This window comes from Cupressus sempervirens, chromosome 4 (assembly GCF_028749045.1).
Source record: "Cupressus sempervirens isolate cs-2001-9-10 chromosome 4, ASM2874904v1, whole genome shotgun sequence".
In the NCBI taxonomy this organism is placed as follows: Eukaryota; Viridiplantae; Streptophyta; class Pinopsida; order Cupressales; family Cupressaceae; genus Cupressus; species Cupressus sempervirens.
The window spans coordinates 49,166,614-49,192,670 of NC_143121.1; the positions used below are offsets into that span (position 1 = coordinate 49,166,614).

General features: G+C 35.7%; 1 protein-coding gene across 1 annotated transcript in view; it reads right to left on the reverse strand.

The window, feature by feature from the left end:
* The window catches only part of LOC149559871 (Putative methyltransferase family protein), a 124,002-nt gene extending 102,573 nt beyond the window's left edge, over nt 1–21,429 (reverse strand). The window contains exon 1 of the mRNA XM_089824337.1: nt 21,240–21,429. Within this exon, the coding sequence (XP_089680463.1) occupies nt 21,240–21,371 (132 nt within the window). The 5' untranslated portion in view covers nt 21,372–21,429. The remainder of the gene's footprint in view (nt 1–21,239) is intronic.
* Between the last annotated feature and the right edge of the window lie 4,628 nt (nt 21,430–26,057).

Consider the following 26,057-nt stretch of genomic DNA (forward strand, 5'->3'; position numbering starts at 1 on the left):
TGATAGCAACCTTTCCAACTCATCCAACCTCGATCCAAAATCTGTTTCATTGACATCATCTTCTCTAATATCCTCAGAATCAAGTGCCACCTCAACGTCGCCCATCATGGTTGAAATGGAAGCATCAACGCTGCTTGTGATGTGCAACTGCCTTTTGTATATCCTTTTTATTGTACCACCATTGGTATCAGTTATTCGCCTCATTTTTGAGAAGGGTGTTTTGGGCATCATATCCTCTTTGCCTTTCTTAGTGTTTGTCTACTTGGGATTCTTGCTTGTACTAACATCTTCCATCTCGTCGCCCTATTACAGGATGGTAAAGTGGTGGACAATTAGACTAGCAAAACCAAGGGAAGCAATCCTTAGACTGGAACGAAAGAAGGATGTCAGCTTAAGGACCCCTTGCAGCTCTAAATGATTTGAAATTACCTATAGCCAAGGGGGATTGTCCTTCCTTCAGCGTGTCCTTCATCCGTATCATGTCCACTGCACCGATATCGGTGTCGGTTATTCTCTTCATTTTCGAGAAGAAGGGTATTTTGGGCATCATATCCTCTCTATCTTTCTTAGTGTTTGTTCGCTTGAGATTCTTACTTGCACTAACATCCTCCATACTCGTCACCCTATTACGGGATGGTAGAGTGGTGGACTAAAAGGCAAGTAGAACCAAGGGAAGCAATCCTTAGACTAGAACAAAAGAAAGATGTCATCTTAAGGACCCCTTGCAACTCTAGATGATGAAAATTCACCTTAACTAATAATCGTACGACGACTTTTCGGAATTAGGACAAGACCTCGAGAACTTCAAATCCACTTGCAAATCAAAAATTTATCATGTAATTCACCTCCAAATAAAATTACCCAACCTAGGGCCAAAAATCGCAGCGTCTTGCAAAAATCAAAATTTTATCTTCCACAGATTTCAGCCCCCACGAATTTCGGCCTCCACAAAATTTGGCTCCCACAAATTTCAGCTCCCACAAATTTCGGCCCCCTCAAATTTTGGCTTCCATAAAATTCGCCTTCCACAAAATTCACCAAGCAAGAAGAGTGCAGATCTACTCTTGCAAAATCACCAACACCTTGAGAAGGAGAAGTGAGAAGTGAGGAAGAAATGGGAGAGAGACCTCCACTTATACCCAACTTTCTTACTCCCCCCAAGCTAGCCGACTTGGACCCTAGGAGCAAGAAAAACAATAATTAATGCAAAATTATGGCCCACAATTAAATACTTAGCTAAAATTAATTTTGCCATGATGAAAATTGCCTTTTAAAATTGCCAATTAGCTCCAAATTGCAAAAAAAAATTAAATGATGCCTTGGAGATGTTAAATATTTTCATTTAATGAGGATTTAATAATTAATACGTCATTAAAATTGGATTTTGGAAAACCAAAAGCCATTTTTCAATATTAAATTACCAATTTCATTAAAGGCAAAAAGTTTTCAAGGCAATTTTAATCTATTAAAGCCAATTTTTTGCAATTTCATTTAAATCGATTTTGCTAAGCAATTTTAATTTTATAACACAAATAAAATTATTTCTCTAGAGCTTGAAATTGATTCCACAATTTTATTTCACCGTCACAAAAATTAATCCTTTTCACCAAAAATAATCAAGATTTTCCAAAAGACCAAATTTAACAAAATTTTCATTTTTGAAAATTATCCAAATTTACACAATTATATCCAAATTTTCAAAAGAAAATGTCTAAGTACAAAATTTACAATTTTATCCTGCCAAGTGTTGCTCTTTAAAATTTGTTCGGCCTAAGGATAGAATTGGTGGCTCTAGAAAATCAAGTTGAAACCGGGTGAAAATAAAGCTAACCCTCTCCCCACTGACCCTGAAGGTGCCCAAGGTGTGAAATCTTCAAATTTGAAACCTCTAGACCAAAAAATTGCTAAGGCAATCAAAAAAAAAGGGGTCCCCAAAATTTTGGGACGATGGTGTGAAAACCTCACAACAATTAGTTGCTCGAGGGTTCACACCACAAGAGGGCATTTGACTTGGAGGAGACTTTTGCTCCTAGTACCAAGATGAGTACAATTCATATTCTTCTCTCCATTGCAGCACAGTATGGATGGAAAGCACATCATATGGATGTTAAGAGAACCTTCCTCAATGATGAGTTGCACGAAGAAGTCTACATGACGCAATCCCCTAATTTCATGGTCATTGGCAAAAAACACTGCATATGTTGACTCAAAAAAGCACTCTATGGACTCAAACAGGCCCCTCAAGCGAGGTACGTCAAGATTGATCAGCACTTGGTTGGTCATGGTTTTTAGCAGTGCACTTCTGACAGTAATTTATATATCGAATGCTCTAGTCACAATATTCTCTTTCTTGTTGTCTATGTCGATGACTTGATCATTACTAGCGATTCAGCACATTTGATTGCAGAAATCAAACAAGACCTATGCAAGGATTTTGATATGACATATTTGGGGCCTCTCCATTACTATTAAGTGTTGAGGTTTGGCAGATTGATGGTAGCATTTTTATTTCTGAGTCGCTTGATAGGTTTTGAATGCAGGATTGTAAACTTGCTTCCACACCTATTGAGAAAGGACTCAAGTTGTCAGCCAAGTCTGATTCTCCTCTTGTTGATGAAACCACTTACAACCAACTAGTGGTCAATCTGATCTACCTCGTTGCTATTAGACCTAATCTCATTTTTGTAGTGAGCTTCATTTCATGCTTCATGATAGCCCCTAAGGTTGAGCATTGGGTAGCAATGAAGTGTGTGCTAAGTTATGTAAAGGGTACCTCTAATTATGGACTTGTTTACATTAGGAGTCATGAATCCAGACTCAATGGGTTCACAGATTCAGATTGGGAAGGTTCAATTGATGATATGATGTCAACCTCTAGATATGTGTTTGGTTTGGGATCTAGTGCAATCACCTAGACTAGTAAAACGTAGCATGCAGCATCACTCTCCTCCAAAGAAGCGGAGTATTGAGGAGTTGTTTAGGTAGCTTGTGAGGTAGTTTAAGCTTCATCAAATGCTTTCGGATATGCATTTATCTCTAGTAGGTATGTTTCCCTTGCTCTTAGATAATCAAGGAGTTCTCAAATTTTCCAAGAACCTGATCTTTCATGCAAAAACCAAACATATGGATGTTCATTGTCATTACAATCGTAGTTGGTTGTATTACGAAGTAATTGGAAAATATTTGCTTGTTATTAACAGAGACTGAGAGGTCTATATATACAACAGAATGGAACGATGTTTCCCTAGGATACGATGGTAAAGAATAGAAACTTTCTATTCTAGTTAAGAGAAAACTAACAGTTATCTACAACTAACTAAATATTAGAAACATTCTAATATTTAAAATGGATTACAAATAGATTACCATTAATTAATCATAGACATTTATCTATTATCGTAATACCCTCCCTTAATGGTTAATCTATCCACAAAACCAAGTTGTCCTTTGAATTTGACAAACTTATTAGGACCAAGAGCCTTTGTGAGAATGTCTGTAGTCTGATCTGTGGTAGGAACATACTACAAATCTATTGTCTCGTCTTCAACCAGCTGTCGTATGTAGAGACAATGAACATCAACATGCTTGGTTCATTCATGGAAAACTGGATTTCAGGCTAACTTGATAATGCCTTCGTTGTCAACAAATAGAGTAGTCAGTCCTACTAGTGACATTTTCATATCCTCAGACATCCGACGAATCCAAACAGCTTCACATCCTACCTTAACAATCCCTCTGTATTCGGCCTTTGAAGAGGAGAGAGAAACTACCTGCTGCTTCTTACTGGTCCATGTGATGGCATCAGATCCCAAACTAAACACATATCCAGAAGTTGACTTTTTATCGTCAATAGAATCTGCCCAATCTGAATCTGTGAACCCACTGAGTCTAGGATTAGAACTTCGAGAGTAAAGAAGTCCATTATCTGAAGTGCCCTTCACATAACGAAGCACACGCTTTGCGGTCATCCAGTGATCAGCCTTGGGAGCTGTCATAAAGCGTGAGATGTAGCTAACTGCGAAACTGATTTCAAGGCTAGTAGCACAGAGGTAGATGAGGTTGCCTACTAGTTGCCTATATGCAGTATCATCAACGAGAGAAGAATCAAACTTTGTGGATAACTTGAGACCTTTCTCCATGGGTGTAGATGCAGGCTTGCAATCCTGCATACGGAATTTGTCTAACAGAGCCCTGGCATATTTGGACTGAGAGATGAATATACCAGAAGATTATTGCCAAACCTCAACACCTAGGCAATAATGCATGAGCCCAAGGTCAGTCATATCAAAAGACTGGCATAAATTCTGTTTGGTTACCTGAATCAAAGATGTCGAACTGCCAGCAATAATCAAATCATCCACATAAGTAACCAAAAGGATGATGTCACTATCAACAGTCTTGATGTACAAATTGAGTCTAAAGAACTCCTCTAGAAGCCTCGATCACTAAGGTACTTATCAATTTTCATGTACCATGCCCAAGGGGCCCGCTTCAAGCCATAGAGAGCTTTCACCAACCTGATGGTGAACTTGATGGTCTTTACCAATAACCTTGAAACTAGGAGGTTGCATCATGTAGACCTCTTTGTAGAGATCACCATTCAGGAAAGCACTCTTGACATCCATCTGATGGACCTTCCAACTAAACAATATCACCATGGCTAGGACTAATCTAATTGTGCTCATCTTTGCAGTAGGAGAAAAGGTCTCATAATCAATGCCCTGATGCTGAGAAAATCCCTTTGCAACTAAACGAGCTTTGTACTTATCCAAAGTACCATCAGATTTGTATTTGATTTTGTAAACCCATTTGTAGCCAATGGGTTTCTTCCCTGGTAAAAGATCAGAAAAGACCCAAGTGTTATTCTTTAGCAGGCTCTGGTATTCAAATGTCATGGCCTGTTCCCACTCTGGAATTCCTTTAGCCTCGGAATATGTTTGAGGTTCAAACACACTATGAATGTTGGCTATGAGAGAAAAGTTAGCAAACTCCATAGGTTTGCTCTTTTTCCAAGCAATTCTCCCATCAATGAGCTCATCATCACAAAGATTAGCAAGTGTCTTAGCCCACCACTTAGGCTGAAGAGGAGAGTGACCAACATTAGGATCAAGAGATGCTTGGTAATTAGGTTCCTCATCAGAAGAATCTGGATCAAACTCAGGTGAAGCATCTACAAATCGAGGCGATCCTACAGGAAAAGTTGGAGGTGTATGTATAGGGATCATTGGTATAACTAGAGCTACAAGAGCTACTAGAGCACTCCAATCAGGTGGACTTAATGGAAGCCTAACTCCCAAATCATGCGCCTTCATAGGCTGGTCTACTGGATCAAGAACAGGAGAAACAGGCATGAATGGTCCTCATTGTTCATCAAAGACTATATCAAGACTCTACAAGAGACAAAATGTCTCAATGTCAATCAAGCGATAATCTTTGTGAAGACTACTATATCGAGCAAGCATGAGTTTCCGACACTTGGCAGCCAACTTGGTGCGTGACGCATCAAGGACCAAACCTTTAAGTGACTGATTATGGGCTTGCAACCTGACCAAGCCTCTTCCAAAGTTTTACCTTTGACCGCCACTGTGGGTGACCAATTCAAAAGATAAACTGCAATGTTGACTACTTTTGCACAGAACTTCTTCGGAACATGTTTGTGTTTGAGCATGGTTCGAGCCATTTCGATGATTGTTCTATTCTGACATTCAACTACACTGTTTAGTTGTGGTGTGTGGTGTGTGGTTAACTGGGGCTTGATGCCATGAGTATCCAAGAAGCTAGAGAATTCATTAGAACAAAATTCCCCCTCATTGTCTGATCTAAGTGTAATAATAGATTTCCTAGACTCTTTTTCAACTAAACATTTAAACTTTTGAAATACAGGAAATGCATCTGATTTCTTTTTAAGAAAATACACCCACATTTTTCTACTGAAATCATCAACAAACAATAGAAAATACCTAGACCCAAGAATAGAAGGAGTGGCCATAGGGTTGCAGATATCGGCATGAACAAGTTGAAGTACCTAAGAAGCTCACCATGAATTGCCACAGGTAAAAGGTGTGTGTGATGTTGCTTCCCAGCCTAGCATGCATCACAAACTCCAAGCTGCTGAGTCTGAATCTCTGGCTGACCGAGGACAAGCTCTTCCTGAGCAAGCTGAGAGAAATAATGCACATTTAAGTGCCCATTCCGTTGATGCCAAAGTGTGCTAACAAAAGACTATCGAGCAGCCATAGCTAAGTCTTGAGAATCACCAGAATTAGTAAGTCGGAAAAGACCATGATCCTCAATACCCACTACAACAATAGACTGAATCATAGTACACTAATGTGAACTGAAGGTAACATCCAAGTCTGGATAATGTCGTAGCAACTGACTAACTAAGAGTAGATTTAGTTCCATCCCTAGAACATAGTACACATCGAAGAAATTGAGATTCCTACCAACAGATTGAATCTAAATGTTGCCTTTACCGACAACGGTGTACTCTTCTCCGCCACCAAAAATAACAGAATCTGTGTAAGGTTGGTAGTCAATGAACCAGTCTCTGCCATGGGTGAAGTGACGACAACAGTGTACTCTTCTCCAGCACCAAAAATAATAGAATCTATGTAAGGCTAGTAGTCAGTGAACCAATCTCTACGGTGGGTGAAGTGATGAGAGGCATCTGAATCAATGCAACAAGAAGACGATTTCACATGATCTGTTGGTCTTTGAGCCATGAAGGTATAAGAGGTAGATTTGGTCTGCTCAATGTGCTCTACAGTGTTCGCTTTGGGCTACAAACCTAATTGCTTAGATAGGGCAGCTAAGCATTTCCGACATTCAACCTTCATGTGACCAAACTTGTGGCAATAGTTGTGTTGGTTCCCAAAACTGCAGATTGGAAATCCAAGAGCTTGCCACTTCTCCAATAGGACTTCTCAATCAATTATGGCCAACGAACGGGAATACTTCTTGATTCCCTTGCACTTCAGGCTCCGCTACACCCAGGCAAGTAAACCTTCACCTCAAATGCTGACTATCTGGTTCAAGGCTTTTCTATAGTGAATTTAAGCTTCTGAGTTCTCTGGGTGGCAAAGTCCTCGAACTCAATTAAAATGAAGACCGGATGCTGAGTGTTTGAATGTTTTGTATAATTGAATAATAATGAATTTGATGCTTGTAGGAGGAACATATAGATTTTCGGACTTCAATAATAGAAAGACCAGTGCCTCTGCTCATTCGGGCAATAGAGTCAACTTCAGTGAATTTTCACGTACAACTTCATAAAGTTCTTATGCACTTATACTGCCAACAATTAAATAATCAAGATGCGACAAATCAAATATTATGCAATCTTAAATTAGTCCAGCTTGAATTTTAACTCCTCTGGTAGGGAGGCAAACTAGACACAGATACAAAAACAATTTAATATTTCACACTATCTGTGATGATCGAATTTAAATGCTAAATGACCATGTCCACTTATCTGACATTTAAATTGTATACAGAATTCCAAATAATAATTACAAAGGACAATTCATCTGCAGTTTAAATCTCCATGCCATTTAGAGATAAACAAAGGACTTTTTATTTTATTATAAAAAATAAAATAATTGAATTTCTATTATAAAGTCATATTAAGCTCCTTATCCCTCCATATAAAATAATATAAAATACTTCTTGTGAATGTCCAAATATGTCTTCTTACAAATGAATGTCTCCTTATTTATATCTTAAAAATATAGAGATATGACTTTTCAAAGTGAATAGTCACATTATTAAAAATAAATAATTACACCATTTCAGTAGTAAAGTTCTTTTAATTTAGCTTGGCTTAATACAATCATTTCCCTCAAATATTTTCCCGATATAAACATGTGCAGTATATTTCCGTCTCCTTGAACTTTATAACTCCTCATCTCTGTGTACGCATTCAGTTCAGAAGTTCTCCTGTTCCTTGTGCGGTTTCACTCATACTCAAAAATGTGTTGTTTTCTTCAACATAGAAATACTAGACCCCATTGTGATATATTTATATCTTTGCATACATACTGATATCCTCCATGGCGCTAGATTTGTTTTTATTTGAATCATGAATTGTTCTTCATCATTTTGTATGTCCAAAAACATATCATTTCAAAAATACATTGCTCCCAATATCATATGTGCATCCCTTCAATATGTTTGACAACATCTGTTTGATTTGAATATTTGATTTGCACTAAGTAATCCAGTAGTGGATTATCATAGGACTCACGACATAGGGAAATGTCCAGTCATGTGCTCAACCCAATTTATAACATGAAGTCACAATATATTAATTCTTCAAACACCGGTTCTGAGACTGGATATCTGTCTTTACTATTGATGGAACAAATACTTTGCCACAATAATCATCTATAAACTTTTAATCACGTCACCTTCTCTGTTTCATAATCATTTATACCATCCATTGTATTTTGTATTCTTGATTCATACACTTGTGCAAAGGGTGGCAGGGCTCTATTCAGATAATGATATATTCTTGACGGCATACTGTCAATTCCAGAACATTCATTGTTGCCGGTTATCTTCAAACATTTGGAGATTCCTTTTCATTTACTGGATATTATACGTTTAATAATGATTGCCAATACTATTCAATACTGTTCGCTGATGAACACAAAATTGATATTGACGTGATTGGAAAACCAAGTCACTTCCTTTACCATCAGGTTTCTTTCTTGCTAATGGATCAATGATTTTTGCTTTATATATATCGCTGAATATTTTGTTACTGGCAGAATCATCATATATATCAACAGTCCAAATTTAAAACATTCAGGGATAAATGTTCCTAATAACTTATGGGTTACTTGTTGATGGTTTGAACATAACTGGCAGATTAGATGATGCTTATAAACTATTTAGAGTGTTACAATAATCCAGTACTGTAACTTTGGTTCAAATGACAAACAACTCAATTTGCAACATTATGCTATGCCGCACAAAGAAAGGATTTTCTAGTAAGCTTTTCCTAAAGACTGTTTGAAAGGATATAGATTTCTGATAAGCTCCATGAAACTAATATTCCATCTCAGATTTCTGAAACTATAGTGGATAACAGAGGATGTATTGGTTCTATTTGTTTGCTCTATTCACTCCTCTTATTAGCCTTCACATCAGTATTATTACTTTTCTTTGTATTAGTTTAATCATGGACTTGAATATATATTTCAAACATAGGCATATCCTGGTTACATCTTTCTGATTAACCATAATAACCATAACGCTTCCATTGGCTGACATGACATGGATAACGAAGTGATAGGAGAGTGTGCAAAAATGGAGACTAGAATTTGGGCTCCATCAAGTTGCATTGAATGTTCTTCTTCCAGGAGCCTTCTAAAGCTGGAGCAAAGGACTTCTGCTGAGAAGATTGTTGAGACTAACCTTTATCCTTCTGAAAGAATTTAGCTGCAAAGGCTTTCTTTGTGGAGGTGGAGCTGGAACTGTTACCAAACTGTTGTTTCCACTGATCTTGCTGGAGCAAAAGTGTGCAGAGATCAATGAACTTCAGATCAACACCAAAAGACATGATGTTGAGAGGCTCGATAAAATGCTAATCGGACTTTGGTAAACTCCAAAGAGTGATAACCACATTGTCCTCAAGCCGATTGCAAGCAACTGATCACGGATTTCCTAAATCCTATTCAGGGGAGCCTACAGCGAGGTTCACTCATCCATGATAATAGAAAACATAGTGTTCTTCAAGAAGAAAGTTCTTTTGTCAGAAGACTCATGAAGACCTTTGAGATGTGCCCATATCTCCGCAGTTGTCTTGCTGGATGGAATCAGAGAAAGTTGATCATCAGCTACAGGTAATTTGAGAAGCATTATCGTCTCCCAATTATTCAGATCCCATTTATGTTGATTAGTACCAGGGGCAGTCGGACACTTCGTAACACCCAGAACAATTTGATCTTCCAATATTCAAAAATTGCTATGATCTGCTAGTTCCAAGTGCCATAATTCCGACCATTGAATTTTGAATTGCTCTCGAGCAGAATATTAATCAATGATGCCATAGCATGCTTTTCAACAAACAAATGTGAAAATCTATAAAAGCACATTGTTCGAGGCAAAAAAACAAAAGACCCAAAAAAATTGAACGATGACCCATAAGAGAGATCAAAAAACCCAAAAAGAATATATTGTCAATTTCTGGATCCGTTGGCTCAAAAATTGAGGCCCCCAGAAAAAATAGATGGTAACCCAGTTGAGATCTCAAAAAACCCACCATAAATTTGTAAAAAAAAAATTGATCCGGTACAAAAAATCAGGGTTTTGAACAAAAATGGGCCCAACTGCAAAAAAACCACAAAAAATGGCAGAAATGTGTAGAAAAAACAAATGGATCTGGACAGAAATGGGTTGCAGAACCAAACCAGAAGTCGGCAGATTCAGATCTCTCAGAATGGAAACCCTAGTCGGATTATAGAGAGAGTTGGAAGCAAATATGCATGTAAATAATTTCGAAAATAAAAGGCAGATAATTTCAACCAAGAAATTATAATTATTTTCGAAAAAATTTAGAGTATTGGCTCTGATACCATATTACTAAGTAATTGGAAAATATTTGCTTGTTATTAATAGAGACTAAGAGGTCTATATTTACAAAAGAATGGAATCGTAAAGAATAGAAACTATCTATTCTAGCTAAGAGAAAACTAACAATTATCTACAGCTAACTAAATATTAGAAACATTCTAATATTTACAATAGATTACAAATAGATTACCATTAACTAATAATAGACATTTATCTATTATCGTAATAAGTTGAAGACAAGACAGAGAGTTCACTTGCAGTATGTTCCAACAACAGATCAAACTGCAAACATTCTCACCAAGCCTCTATAAGTTTGTTAAATTTAGGGGACAGCTTGGCATTGTTGACAAATTGACCATTAAGGGAGAGTATTAAAATATTATTATATTACTTTAATATAATATGTAAATTAGGTAGATAAGATTGTTTCTATGATCTTCTTCAGTTTCCTATTACAAGCTTCTTGTTTTGTGCCTATTGTAAATTATTTATAATGATCTCTTTGATCATTTCTTTTATTTGATAGGTAACATTTTTTTTATTGATTATAAAGATGATTCTTACAATAGTGTGCCATGGTGTTAAGTGGACACTATAAAAGTCCTCATAAAAAAACCCCGATAACAAAAGAGTTAATACATACTATAAACAAAAGGCATTAACACCTACAAACAAAACCCATCCCATTACATTATGTAAACACAAAAACTGGGAAAGCAACCATTCATCCAGAAAAAGATCCTGCCCATTCACCAAGTTGCAGCCTCCTCCATAGTGAAATTCGGCATGGAGAGGTCATCCTCCACAAATCGTCGCTTCTTGCCAGAACGGCTCATTCCCGCCTCCCTTGCCAAAGACACATCGACCGACATGCCTGCTCACATGGATTCCCCAGCAGCCTCACATCTTTCCTTGCCTAGCTAGTATCTCAACGGCTCTCCAAGTGGTCGCACACTTTTCCTTGGTGTCGTCTTCATAAAGCCCTTCTTCCCGTCATCCAGCACCCAGATCTTTTCCTGTAGAAAGTGAATCACCTTCCTCCACCCTTCAGTCGCTTTTGGCATGGGTTCCCCACGAGAAGTTGTAGACAACCACACAACTAGGAATTGCAGCGAAGTATCCCCACCTCCAATCAGCCTCCAAGGTTCCTGCCCCATATCCAGCCCTACACCCAGCTCAGCTCTATCAATGACCTCGTCTACTCCCAGCAGCCATTGCGGGTCAATACACACAGCAATGACCTTGCGCACTTCCTCTTTTGACTCTTCGACTAGCAAAGCCAAGGCCACAAAGAGGAAAACGATGTCCAGATTGGACCTTCTCCTCCAATAGGAGTCCAATTATTCTGGGCCAAACATCTCCATGATGCCACTCATGAAATCTTGGTCTTCAATGAGGAATAAATTCTTCAAGCGCCTCACTATGATCTTCCCATCGTAAGCTTGGGTCTGATTGTCTAACTCCAATGCAAAGTTGGCCTCCATCTCAAAAAGCTCTGCTAAATTTCTTGCACAAAAAAGAAACCCCTCCCTTCTTTAAAACTCTCCCACGAAAGATCTAGAAGCTCACAATTCGAGATCTTAATGAATGCGGATCCTTTGTCATGCACAAAGGATTACTTGCTCATGAGTGTCCTTGATATCGGGGGTAATAATTAGAAATTAATCCATTAAGGAGGCATATGAACATAGTGCCACTAAAACACACCAGCCTTAGTTGAATTTAAGAAGCTTAATGTCTTCAAAAATGTCATTCTGTTCCCCAAAGGGGGCATTCGCTCCTAGGTTGGCCAACTTATCTGCCACCTTATTCATCTACCTATATACACGGGATATCCTAAAGTCCTCAAACTCCTTCAGCAAACACTTTATCTGGCTAATGTGCTTATCAAGATGCCAAGACTTCAATTTGCCTTTCTTGATCCCATTTAAGATTATCTATGAATCTCCTTCCAGGTGCACTCACCCAATACCCAGTTTGACTCCTAACACTACAGCCTCTTTTGTTGCTTCGCATTCTGCCACATTGTTGGTCCCATCCCTTAATCTTTTAGCAACCAGAGCTACTGAATTACCTTCATGATCCCTTGCTATACATCCACATCCTGACATACCCGAGTTTCTTCGGGCAGCCCCATCAAAATTTATTTTTATCCATCCTTCCTTTGGTGGTTGCCAAAAACACCTTTCCTTCCTTTGTCGAGGATTAATGCTTGAAGGCCCATTAATGGGCCTCTTTGATCATTTGTTGATACAACAAATAATTTACCATTTAGTTGGATAATAATAATTCAAGATCAATGATTCATGACAAGAGTTTATCTATTGTATAAGTGAAGACATCCTACATTTTACTTCATCTACATTTCAACATGCAAGCAAGTGGACATCTTTGTCGATAGTGGATCTGCATCCATCCACGAGCATTTGGCAAGCAAGGTGAATACTAACATTTATCTTGTTTTCTATGCTTTACTTCTTTTTTTCAAGGTTAGTTCCTAAACGAGTGCTTGACCAAGACAAGCCCCCTTCCACAAATAATTTCCCCCTTTTTTCTTGTGTGCAGGTGCAGGTTTACAAAATTGTCAATTAGAAAAAGATACAAAAAAATAGTTTCCGTCACACATCTGAAATCTCTATTTTTAGCTCTTGTAGATATAGGTCGCCCAAAACCAACATATACCAGGCATAGGTCACCCAAAAGAAGCTTGTTCCTAGTGGTCTAAGATTTCTAAAATCAAGAGTTACAGGTCTTTGGATTCCAAATCTTCGTCTATTTCTGATTTCAATGCAATCTGATAGGATTATTTCAGATAGCATTGCCCAAGGTCATTGTATTGCCTCAAGCAAGCTCCCAGGGTGTGGTATGCATGTATTGATAGTTACTTACAAAGCTTGAGCTTCACCAAGAGTGAGACAAATCCAAGTTTGTACTGTAAATTTTTATATATAATTGGTGTAAATCTCAATTTCTATATATAGTGAATTGAAAGACTTTAGATTCCTAAGGTAGATATGATCATACAATAAGAAAATTATATATATTAATGTCTTGTTTACGTATGTATTGAAAAAATACACTATAGCTTATATGTGATGGGAATATACTTGATTGCCTTGGTGATTGATTGAGTATATCCATCGCATTATATGTATATCTCTGAAGCGCAGCGGAAGAGGACATGTCCCTTAGTCGGGACTGTCCAATCAGCAAGTATAATGTGCATACAGCGCCGACAGACCAGGATCAATAATGCCGATAACAAATCATTCGATAAAGGTGGTAAAGATAAATACCAAAGGGTTATTACAAAATGCTCGACTTATATTAGTAATATAAAATACATATATATGTATAATATTATATATGTATGATATTATATATATATATATATATATATAATATTATATGTATATATGTATATGATATATATACAATCAATAAGCAATAGATAATAATGTAATAACGTATAGATACACATGATAGATCTAAAGACACAAATTAATTCCAATTTCTCACATGGCTAACATATTTAACACTCCCTCTTTAGCAAAAGGGAAATTGAAAGAAAATAAAAAAACAACTTACACAATAAAGTGTTATCATCATAGTGTTTGGTAAGGTTTAACCCAAGAATCAAAACACAATGGATTTTCATGGTGTTCGGCAAAATCCGGCCCGAAGAACCATGAAGGTTATCAATGTGTCTGGCAAAATCCGGCCCGAAGAACAAGGATAACCTTAACTTCAAACATTTCTGTTTGAAAACAGATCAACTATAAATAAAGTCGTCACTTTATAATAGGATCAGAACACTAGAAAGATCGTCACCTTTCACAACACAAGCTTGCAAGCAAATTTTATATTCATGAATATGATAGTTTAATAAATGCATTTACAACAATGTCATACCAAGTTTACCTCTGAAGTACACAAGTTTCAACTTTGCAAGAGGCTTGGTAAAAATATCAGCATTTTGCTCATTTGTAATGATGTAACTTAATTTAATACCATCTCTGCCAACCATATCTCTTATATAGTGATAAGGAGTCTCATTATGCTTTGATCAAATGTGGAAAACTGGATTTGCAGAAAGTTTGATACAACTCTGATTATCACAATGAATCACTGTAGGATTTAGAGGTTTTCCAAATAACCCAAATAATAGTTTCCTTAGCCAAATTGCTTCACGTACTCCCATGGAGGCAGCTACATACTCAGCTTCAGTAGAACTTAAGGCAACAACTGGTTGTATTCTACTAAACCAAGATATCATTGCTGACCCAAGATTGAAACAACAACCTATAGTGCTTTTACGATTTGAGGAGCAACCTCCCCAATCCGAGTCGGTATACCCTTCAAGATTTATCTCAACATTTTTATACTTTAAACCAAAACCAATAGTTCCTCGTAAGTATCTCAAGATGTGTTTGGCAGCCATTAAGTGAATTTTCTTAGATTTACACACGAAATGACTCAAGACATTGGTAGCATAGCATATGTCCAGTTTGGTATTTACAAGATACATAAGTGATCCAATGATCTATCTGAAGAGAGTAGGATCAATGTCCTCAAAGTTTATAGCTTCTTCTTTCAATTTGTGCAAGTTTGTTTCCATCAAAGTAGATAAGGGCTTACTATCCATCATTCCGAACCTAGTCAGAATATCTTGAGTATACTTTCCTTGATGTAAGAAATTGTAGTCTTTTTTTTGACTAACTTCTAGTCCCAAGAAGTAGTGTAGTAACCCTAGATCTTTCATCTCAAATTCGGCTATTAGGTCTTGTTTGCATTTTTCAATCAATTTATCATCTCCTATTATTAGTAAATCATCAACATATAGAACAAGTATTAAGATCTCATCCTTTGAGGTTTTGAAGTATATGTTTGAGTCGGCTTCATTCTTTGAGTATCCAAGTTTGGATAAATAGTTGTCTATCCTTTCATACCAAGCTCGAGGGGCTTGTTTGAGACCATAGAGTGCTTTCTTGAGTTTGCATACATACAACTTTTTATCTTTCACAGTGAACCCTTCAGGTTGTTCTATCTAGACTTCTTCACTAATGATCCCATTTAGGAATGTAGTTTTACATCCATCTAATGAATCTTCCATCCTTTGGATGTTGCAATTGCAATGATTGTTCTTACAGAGGTGTAATGGGCTACTGGAGCAAAAGTTTCTTCATAGTCAATGCCAGCTTTCTGAGAAAACCCTCAAGCAACAAATCTAGCTTTGTGTTTTTCAATACTTCCATCTGCGGCATATTTGATTTTATATAACCATTTTGAAGATACAACTGATTTGTCTTTAGGTCTAGGTACAATATCCTAGACATCGTTTTGAAGTATGGAATTTTATTCTTCCACCATGGCATCTTTCCACTCTTGTGAATTTAGAGCTTCTTCAATTGTTGATGGTTTGGTTTTAATTAGCTCAGTTATCAAAGCAGTGTAACATGATTGATTTCGAGTTCTCTTGCTTTCTTTTGAGATCTCATCTAGTTCTACATTGTTTTCTTCAAACATCTTCCTTGCCCATAATGGTCTTTTCTTCCCATTAGTAATTTCCTCATTAGCTATATCTGATTCTCTTCCTTCAGATGTGTTCTCCCTCTGAGTTTCAGTTTGTCTAGATTCTTCAACATCTGAATTCAATTCATCTTCTATGCCGGTTGAAAGTTTTAGAGTAGAGTATTCTTCAAAAATTACATCTCTACTTATTTCAACTGATCTTTGTCCAAGAATGTAAATTCTATAACCCTTGGAATTTTCACTGTATCCTATAAATATACCTCTCTTTCCAGAAGGTTCGAGTTTAGTCCTTTTTCTTTGGGTATGTGCATGTAGACTGGACATCCGAATATTCTAAGATGACTTAAATCTGGTTTAGTCCCTGAGAAAACTTCTTCTGGTGTGGTATTTTTTAGAATTGAATGTGGACATCTGTTTTGAATGTATACTAGTAGTCTTAGAGGCTTCTGCCCAAAATGAAGCGTGCATATTTTGATCATGTAACATAGCTTTTGTGGCTTCAATGATGGTTCTATTTTTTCTTTCTGTGACTCCATTTTGTTGAGGATTATAAGGTACGGTATACTCCCTCTTAATCCCAACAGAATTGCAAAAACTTTTGAAGATTTTAGATGTATATTCACCTCCATTGTCTGATCTTAATGTTTTAATCCTTTTGCCGGTCTGATTTTCCACTAAGGCTCTGAAGGTTTTGAATTTTGATAGTACTTCATTAGACTCTTTGAATTTCAAAAAATAGATCCAAGTCTTCCTAGAGAAGTCATCAATGAAAGATATATAATAAAGGAATCCCCCTAGAGATGGTGTGGGCATGGGTCCACATAAGTTTGAGTGGACTAGTTCCAAGACTAATTTTTACTTGCGTTTACTAGAGGGGAATGGTTTTTATGATTTTCCCTAGAGCACACCCTTTGCAAATTCCTATATGGGTTAAGTCTAGTTTAGGGGTTCTAGAAGTGATCTTTTCTAAATTTGGAAGTGAGCTTAACCCAAGATGCCCAAGTCGTCTATGCCATAATTCATTAACATTTGATGTTTCATGACTAAGGGATAGCTTTTGAGTATTGCTTAATCTATATAATGTTCCAACTCTGGACCTTATGATAATAGCTCTTTTTAGATTTGAGTTATTAAGCTAGTATAGTACTTTGTCTTTGTTGAAGATGACTTGATATCCATCATCGGTTAGGCTCAAGATTGAAACTAGATTTCTCTTTATACCTGGTACAAATAAGACATCTTTAAGATTAGGTGTAGCTCCATCTTTTAATTTGATGGAACAGGTCCCAATACCTTTGACAGGATAGGTGGAGTTGTCTCCAATTGTGACTCCTTCAGTAATATAAATTCCAAATGTATCAAACATATCTCTGAATCCAGAGATGTGACGAGATGCACCACTGTCTACAATCCAAGCTTCCTTATTTGAATTTACTTCACTTGAAAGTGCAGAATAGTATAGTTGATTTTCATCTTCCTTTGTTTCAGCTAGGGAGGCTAGTATTTTTTCTCTCTCTGGACAGTTTCTGAAGGTGTGTCCCATCTTCTCACACTTGAAACACTTAACTTTGGAGTAATCATTATTTCTAAAATTCTTTTTCTTATTATTGAATTTCCTCTTTCGTTTATTTGAGACAGTGTGAAGAGCTTGATTTTCTCCCTCTTGATTTGACGTGATTCCTTTGGAGATTAACCTTGACTCTTTTGATATGCATTCATTTTTTAGCTGATCAAAAGTAGGAATTGAAGGTCTACTTACCACTTGAATGAATGTATCCCAAGACATTGGTAGTCCTCTAAGGGCTATTAATGAAATCTCTTGATCTTCTATTTTGTTTCCAATAGATGGTAAGTGTTTCTTTATTTCAGAAATTTTCTTGAAATAAGATTGAACAGAATCTCCTTTTTCCATTTTAGTATTCAGTAGTTGAGTTTTTAAGGTGATCAATCTACATGAGTTATTTATCTTAAATGTATTTTTTATGGTCTTAAATACCTCATATGCACTTTTGATATCTGATATAGAAGGAAGAATGTGATCCTTTACTAAATCGACGATAATTTTCCTTGCTTTATGGTTCTGTCTTTTCCAGGTGAGCCTTTCTAATTCATTTTGAGGTATTGGAATATCTTCAATGAAGGTTTCTAGTTCCAATTCTTCAAGAATCATAATAATACAAGTTTTCCAAGAGAAAAAAATTTGATGCACCTTCAAGTCTATCTTCCACTCTAACATTGTTTGTCATTATGTCTTCCCTTTTTAACTAAGATGAAATTTGAGATTTCTCTACCAATTTGGCTCTAATACCATGTAAAGTTTTATATATAATTGGTGTAAATCTCAATTTCTATATATAATGAATTGAAAGACTTTAGATTCCTAAGGTAGATATGATCATACAATAAGAAAATTATACATATTAATGTCTTATTTATGTATGTATTGAAAAAATACACTATAGCTTATATGCGATGGGAATATACTTGATTGCCTTGGTGATTGATCGAGTATATCCATCGCATTATATGTATATCTCTGAAGCGCAGCGGAAGAGGACATGTCCCTTAGTCGGGATTGTCCAATCGGCAAGTACAATGTCCATACAACACTGATAGACCAGGATCAATAATGCCGATAATAAACCATTCGATAAAGATGGTAAAGATAAATACCAACGGGTTATTACAAAATGCTCAACTTATATTAGTAATATAAAATACATATATATGTATAATATTATATATGTATGATATATATATATATATATATATATATATATATATATATATATATATATATATATATATATATATATATATATATATATATATATATATATATATATATATATATATATATATAGTATTATATGTATATATGTATATGATATATATACAATCAATGAGCAATAGATAATAATGTAATAATGTATAGATACACATGATAGATCCATAGACACAAATTAATTCCAATTTCTCACACAGCTAACATATTTAACATGTACTACATTCAGGTGAAGGGTGAGCCTCTCATATTGGTGTTGTATATTGATGACTTTTTTCTCATTGGGTCTAAAGAGCTCATAGCACAAGTAAGATCTTGCAAGAGAGTTCGAGATAAAGGGCTTGGGGTTGATGCATTACATTTTGAGATTGGAGTTGTGGTAGACAGAGGGAGAGATCTTCCTTGTACTAGGGAAGTACACAGCTAAGATCTTGAAGTAATTAAAGATGGTGGACTATAAGCCAATTTCCACGCCACTTGTGACCAAATGGAAGAAGATTGATGCTTCCAAACCAGAGGCAGTGGACTCAACTTTATATAGACAATTGATTGGCTCTCTTACATATCTAGTCAACACCGGGCCAGATATTTGTTTTGCAGTCAACTCACTCAGTCAGTTTATGGTAGAGCTTAAGCAAGTACGTTGGGTTGCTGCCAAGTATGTTTTGAAGGTATCTCTGAAGCACAAATGATTATGTGCTAGTTATATTCAGCAGGATGGAGTGAAGCTCGAGGGGTTCACTGATGTAGATTGGGCAAGCAATATGGCTAAAAGTAAAAGCACTTCAGGTGCAATTTCAGTTTGGGATCAGAAGCAATCTCGTGGCACAGTGGCAAATAAAAGGCAGTTTCATTCATTGAGTTTTGCAGAGGCCGAGTTATGGTAGCTAGTATGATTGCATGTGAGGCTATCTGGCTTTGGAAACATTTAGTTGGGCTTTTTAATCAGAAGCTAGATCCTCGAATCTTTTAGTGTGATAATCAGAGTTGCATAAACCCTTTGAGAATCTAGTCTTTCATGACAACTCCAAGCACATTGAGATCAAGTACCGCTTCATCAAAGATTGTGTGAAAAAGGGGATAGTGAAGTTGCAGTACATTCCAACAAGTTAGCAAGTTGCAGACATCTTGATCAAGGCCTTGATGAAGGGCGAGTTTGTATACTTCAAGGATAAGCTGGGTGTTTTGCAGAACACCTCCCTCACTAAGAGGGAATGAAGCGTTGAGTTCTACAGCTTGAAAGTTATTTGCATGTTGAGTCTTTTCTTAGTGTGCATGAGGAAGTTCAAACTTCAGTTTACTTTTCTCCAAATTTAGGTAAAAATCAGTGTTTCTTTCTAGTAGGCATTATTCATGTAAAATGTCTAAATATAGACCTGCTGTCAAACTATCGAAGTTAAACTCAACAAATGTTCTTGTAGTCAAAACTTATAAATGGAGCTTATGCATGAGGCAAGGACAAAGGTTTTTTATTAGCACCAGCTGGTGATTAGGTGAGAGCGAGTGTTTGGACAAAGAAAGAAGATTGTGAGGCTGAAATTTTCTCTGTATAATTGTTGTGGCAACCTTGTAATCTGTTGTATGATTCTCGCTCCTGAAGTTGAATAAAGGAGTGGTTGCAGATTTTTCCCACACTGGATTTCCTGGTTATATTTGGGTTATTCATTATTGTTTCATGTAAATGCTTCCACTGTTCATTGTTGTTCATTGTTGTTAATTAACCCAAAGTATTGGTAGTTACAAATCAGATAGATAAAAATTATTTGCTGAGCAGTTAATCTGCAACTGGGTTATAGATCTTAACACCCAACAAGAGAGGTCAGTTGCAAATCCTCGACAAACCTAGCCAAAGAAATGTATCTGAGTTGTGTCATTTAAATTATAAACAATGCACAAGGAGAATGGACGAACCAAAATAAAGTCTTTACACATGTAGAATGTGACCTGGCTAACAGATATGACCAGATGCAATTGCTGGAAGAATCTAACCCAAAAAAGGTCCCCTAAATGATAGCATCTGAGCAGAAGAGTACCAGCCAAAATTGTGATTTAAAAAGTTATGATAAAAAATAAATAGGTATTTAATTCTTAAATGAATAGATGCGAATATACAATGTAGATTACAAACCTAAGATTTCAATTACAATATTCATTGCTAATATTGAATAACTACTGCCCGATATATACAGCTATTATAATCCTGAACTTCAAAATACAAGCTTCGTTAGCACCGATAAATCATTACCCTACTGTAAACAAATTTAACGAAACTGAACTCCAAATTACAGTCTTCATTAATATTGAGAAATTAATTGCCCATAACGGAGAAAATAAGAATACTAACTTCTGAAAGTAGCACTTCTACCGGTGGTGGAGCAGGTGGCAGAGATTCTTCGGAAAGACCAAATAGAGACTGGCTCTTGTCCAGCGACTGAAATAGACTCTGAGGCAAGCACCCAAAAAGCTTCGTTTCCATTTCTTCCCTTTAACAGGACTCGCAAACGTCCTGCTTCGAAGCACAACATGGAACAAGTGAAAGACGTTGGAATCAAAAAGCTCATAATCAAATAGCTATGAGCTTTTTGCAAAGAACTCCTCTCCGTTAAAGTTCTCCTGGATTTCCACCGCAGATTTTATAATCGAGATCTACTAGCAACCATGTCCGTCCGATTTCTCTCACTAGGAGAAAGTTTAAGCTAATAAAATATGTTAGTAAAGCTCTGCGGAATATATCTAATGGAGAGCTGCATCGGATCTCGAATTTGATGGTCTAAATGGCCGTATTTTTTTAACCTTTTTGATCTTGTATGACGACTTAAAATTTATTGAAGTTAACAAAATTGTAAAAATAGCATTAGATATTTAAAAAGCTGTGAATACGAGAATTTAATTTTTAATAAATTGTGGAATTTAATTTAGCAAAATTAATTTTTTGATGAAAAATTTGCAAGTTGTTGGGAAAGTTATCAGTTTGATCGAAAAATTGAAAATCTTTCTTGTTAATTATTTACTAGCCATTTTTTTAATCCCACAACTTTTAACTCTTGTTTTGATAATTTATTAGTTGTTATCTCCACTTTTAACTATTGTTTTTCTTTTTTCTTCTTTTTTGCAGGCAAGAGCTTACAACGCATCGGTAAATTGCGAGCCTCTCATCGGAGAGGTCTTTGATTCGAATCTATTTGTGATTAACACATAATAATAATTAATCTTAATAATAATAATAAATAACCTAGGCTTCGGTCGTTTACCTATCAAAAGAAAAAACTATTGTTTTTCCTTTTCTATTTATTAGTTGTGATCTCCACATTAGCTCATGTTGTGATCTATTCATTTAACTTTTGATTTTTAAAATTGATTTAGATTTTAGTTTTTAAATTATTTTAATTTTTTTTTATATTAGTTTAATTTTTTTTAATTAACCTTTGAAATAGGTTTCATATATATATAATAGCTTCGTTTACTTTGCTTTTTTTTTTTAAATCTTTAAATATTATTTTTTAGTTTCTATAATTGATTTAGTCAATAGAATATTTGTTAGATATATTTATTTTTGTATTTTTCTTATTAATTTTTCCTAATAGATTTTTTATGGGTTTTTTTAAATAATTGTTTTTTTCATATTTGATAAATTTAATTTAAATAAATAATATTTATTAATCTATTTAGAATATTTTAGTAAATATTATGTTATTTAAATTAAAAATTATTAATAATCTAATTTCTTCACATAAGATTATATTTTAAATATCCACTTTTAACTCTTATTTTTCTTTTCTCATTTATTTAAAAAATAATTACTTGTGATCTCCACATCAGATTATGTTGTGATCTCTATTTATTAAACTTTTGACTTTTTAAATTGATTTAGGTTTTAGTTTTTAAATTACTTTAAATTATTTTTCTATATTAGTTCAGTTTTTTCTTTAAATTTTTTTTTTCAGTTTCTATAATTTATTTAGTCAGTAGAATATTTGTTAGTCGCTATTTTTCTTTTTCTTTTTTGTATTTCTCATATTAATTTTTCATAATAAATTTTTTGATGGGTTTTTTTTTAAATGATTGTTTTTTTCATATTTGATAAATTGAATTTAATTGTAAAATCTTGAAATTATTGAACACATTTCTTAAGCAATATTCAATTTTTTTTATATTAAGTATAGGTAGATCAAAGATAAAAAAATCCTCCAAGAGTATCAAAAAAAGAGGCCCAGCCTCACCACGAACTCAAAGTATCATATAAACAACAAGACAGCAAGAGAGAAGGAAGCAAGGATCATTTAATGTAAGACATCGTGATATGTATCAACCCAAGCAATCCAACCAAGAGGGCCCTCCATCCAAACTATGTTCTTACACTCCTAGATCTAAGTCAGCATAAAAAGCTCTTCTTTCTTGGGCTTAACATTCTTCTTGATTTCTTGGTTCAACCTTCTGCAAGTTTGTTCAAATATTTGGAGGTCGTCAATGGTTCTCCTCCACTTGTACCCATGTTTCAACTCATAGAAGAAAAAAGTGGCATGCCCATCCTTAAGGAATCTTCTCAGCTTATATTTTTCTATCATCATAGTCGTATGGACTTGCAAAAAGATTTTAAAATGTGAGTTTTTGAAAAAACTCAGTAAGCACTCTAGGGTTACCTTGACACCTTTCCTCATTCCTGCACTTCCAGATCTGCCAAAGGATGTTAGAAGACAACATATTCCAAAATAAATTTGCATCTTTGTGAAGACCATCAATATGACCAGTAACAATTTCTAAAATATTCACCTTAATAGGGTAAAAGATACCAAACATGTTCCATATTTCTTTAGCAAAAATGTAATAAAAAATAATATGTCTTCCAGTTTTAGGAAGCCTACAAAGATTACAAATATCAGTAGTATGACCATCTTTTTTAATAGGGAATCTATCCAGTAGAGTTAACCATTTAAAACATCTGATTTTGGGTTCAACAAGGCCTTTCCAGAGAACATCAAAATACTTCTTCCAAGAGCCAGCATCAAGAGAGGAATACCAAATAGAATTAATGTGATTAATAATATCTTCATTATGATCAATGATTCTATAAATGTTCTTTGCTTTGAGGTTAGCCATAATGACCCCATCCGGCCAGTTGCACTTTAATTGTCTATGGGAATCCACATCACAAAGCGAGGGAAGGTCTTTAGTAGCTTGGACGATCATATATAAGTGTTTTTTGAGAGGCAGGAATATTATACTTGTTCTTGAGCTCATCCCACTGAATGAGTTTATTATGTTCAAATAGGTCAATAAGCTGGGATATCCCCAACTTAGCCCATAATCTAGTAGAGCATCCTTGGGAGAGGGCTAAGGGTTTACCATTTAGGTGAAAATTCCACCAAATGGATCTTTCACCATGGAGTTGGTTATCATCATAAAAATCCTTATTAGTGATGTAATTCCTAACATGGTCACAGGCTCTCCAAATGGATTTAAAAATAGCAGAGTCTTGGACAATGACCGGGAATTTGCCAACAATAAGATCACAAAAGGGGAGATTTTTCCAACTTTTGGCTTTTTTAGGAAAGCCTCTTTCAATATTGTGCCTAACCAACACTTTCCAAGGATCGTTGCCCTCCAAGGAATGAAAGATCCATTTGGTAGATAAAGCAATACCTTGAGTTTTAAGGTCTTTAAGCCCTAGCCCCCCAAGGAGTTTGTCAGTATGACACCAGTCCCATTTGACCGCATGCATTTTGCTATTGCCTTTACCATAAGACCAAAGGAAATTTCTTATAGCCTTTTGAATTTCTAAAATTTGGTAGTTATTGAACATCCACGCAGAGGAATAATATATGCTATAAGATGATAACATCTTCTGACAGATTTGAATTCTACCAGCAAGAGATAAGGATCTGTTATGCCATTTATTAAGCTTCTTATCAATTTTAACCTTAATCCAAGACCATATATCTTTAAGAGAGGGCTCAATAGAAAATGGAATACCAAGATATTTGACAATCTTACTAGGCCCACCCCACTAAAAATTATACTAAGAGAACCAACTAGGAGGCTATTCTTCTCACCCTAGTCAAATGGATTTGGTTTGGGAAATATGAGCACCGAAAATAGAGCAGAACAGGTCAAGTTTGGCTTGTAGGGTTTTAAAATTCTTATCGAAAAGCTCAAAAAATAAAGCAGTATCATCAGTAAATTGACAATTAATAAGCTCATCATTATTAGGAAGATAGAGGCCTCTAACGTCAAGGGATAGCGAGTTGTCTCTAAGGATATAATAAAGGGCTTCTAAAGCTATAACAAACAAAGCAGGGGCTAACGAGCAACCTTGTCTGATGGACTGGCCAAGGGGAAAAGGATTAAAGAGGGAACCATTGACTTCCACCTAGGTAGACGCATTATTCAGCAAAACTTGAATAGAATTGCAGAAGAAGGTGAGGAAACCAAAAGCTTGAAGCATCATAATGATAAATTTCCATTCAACCCTATCATAGGCTTTCTCAAAATCCAAGAGTAACATCGCAGAGTTCTAATGGGAGCACTTAGCCCAATCCATGGCTTCCTAGCTAGTAATTAAGTTTTCCAAGATGTATTTGCCTTTGATAAAACTGGTTTGGGTAGCACAAACAAACTTAGGAAGGATATGCATAAGTCTAAGGGCCAAGACCTTGGCCAAAATTTTATAAGAAACATTGAGGAGATTGATAGGCCTCTAATTTTTTTAAGATCTTTGTCCCCATCTTTGTGAAGGAGCTTGATGATGCCACTATTAATTTTAGGGCCAAAAGAGCCATTAGCAATGACTTCAACGTAAATGTCATGTAAATCTTTGCAGACCCAATTGATATTGGCCTTATAAAATTCAATAGGGAGCCCATCAGGGTCAAGAGCCTTATCATTATTAAGGGCTTTTATAGCAGCTTCTATCTCATCCAAAGAGATTTCCTTAGATAGGATGGATATATCATCATTCTCCAACCTACTAGGGATAAGAGGTTTACACTTACTCCTAAGGTCCTCAGCCTCCCTAGAATCTTCAGAGGTGAAGAGATTTCTATAGTAATCAGCAAAAGCCTGCTTGATGATAATAGGATCAGAAACATCCTGATTGTCTATTGAGAACCTGTCTATAAAGACTCTTTGGCTTGCATTTGTTTAAGAAGGCTAAAGAAAAATTTGG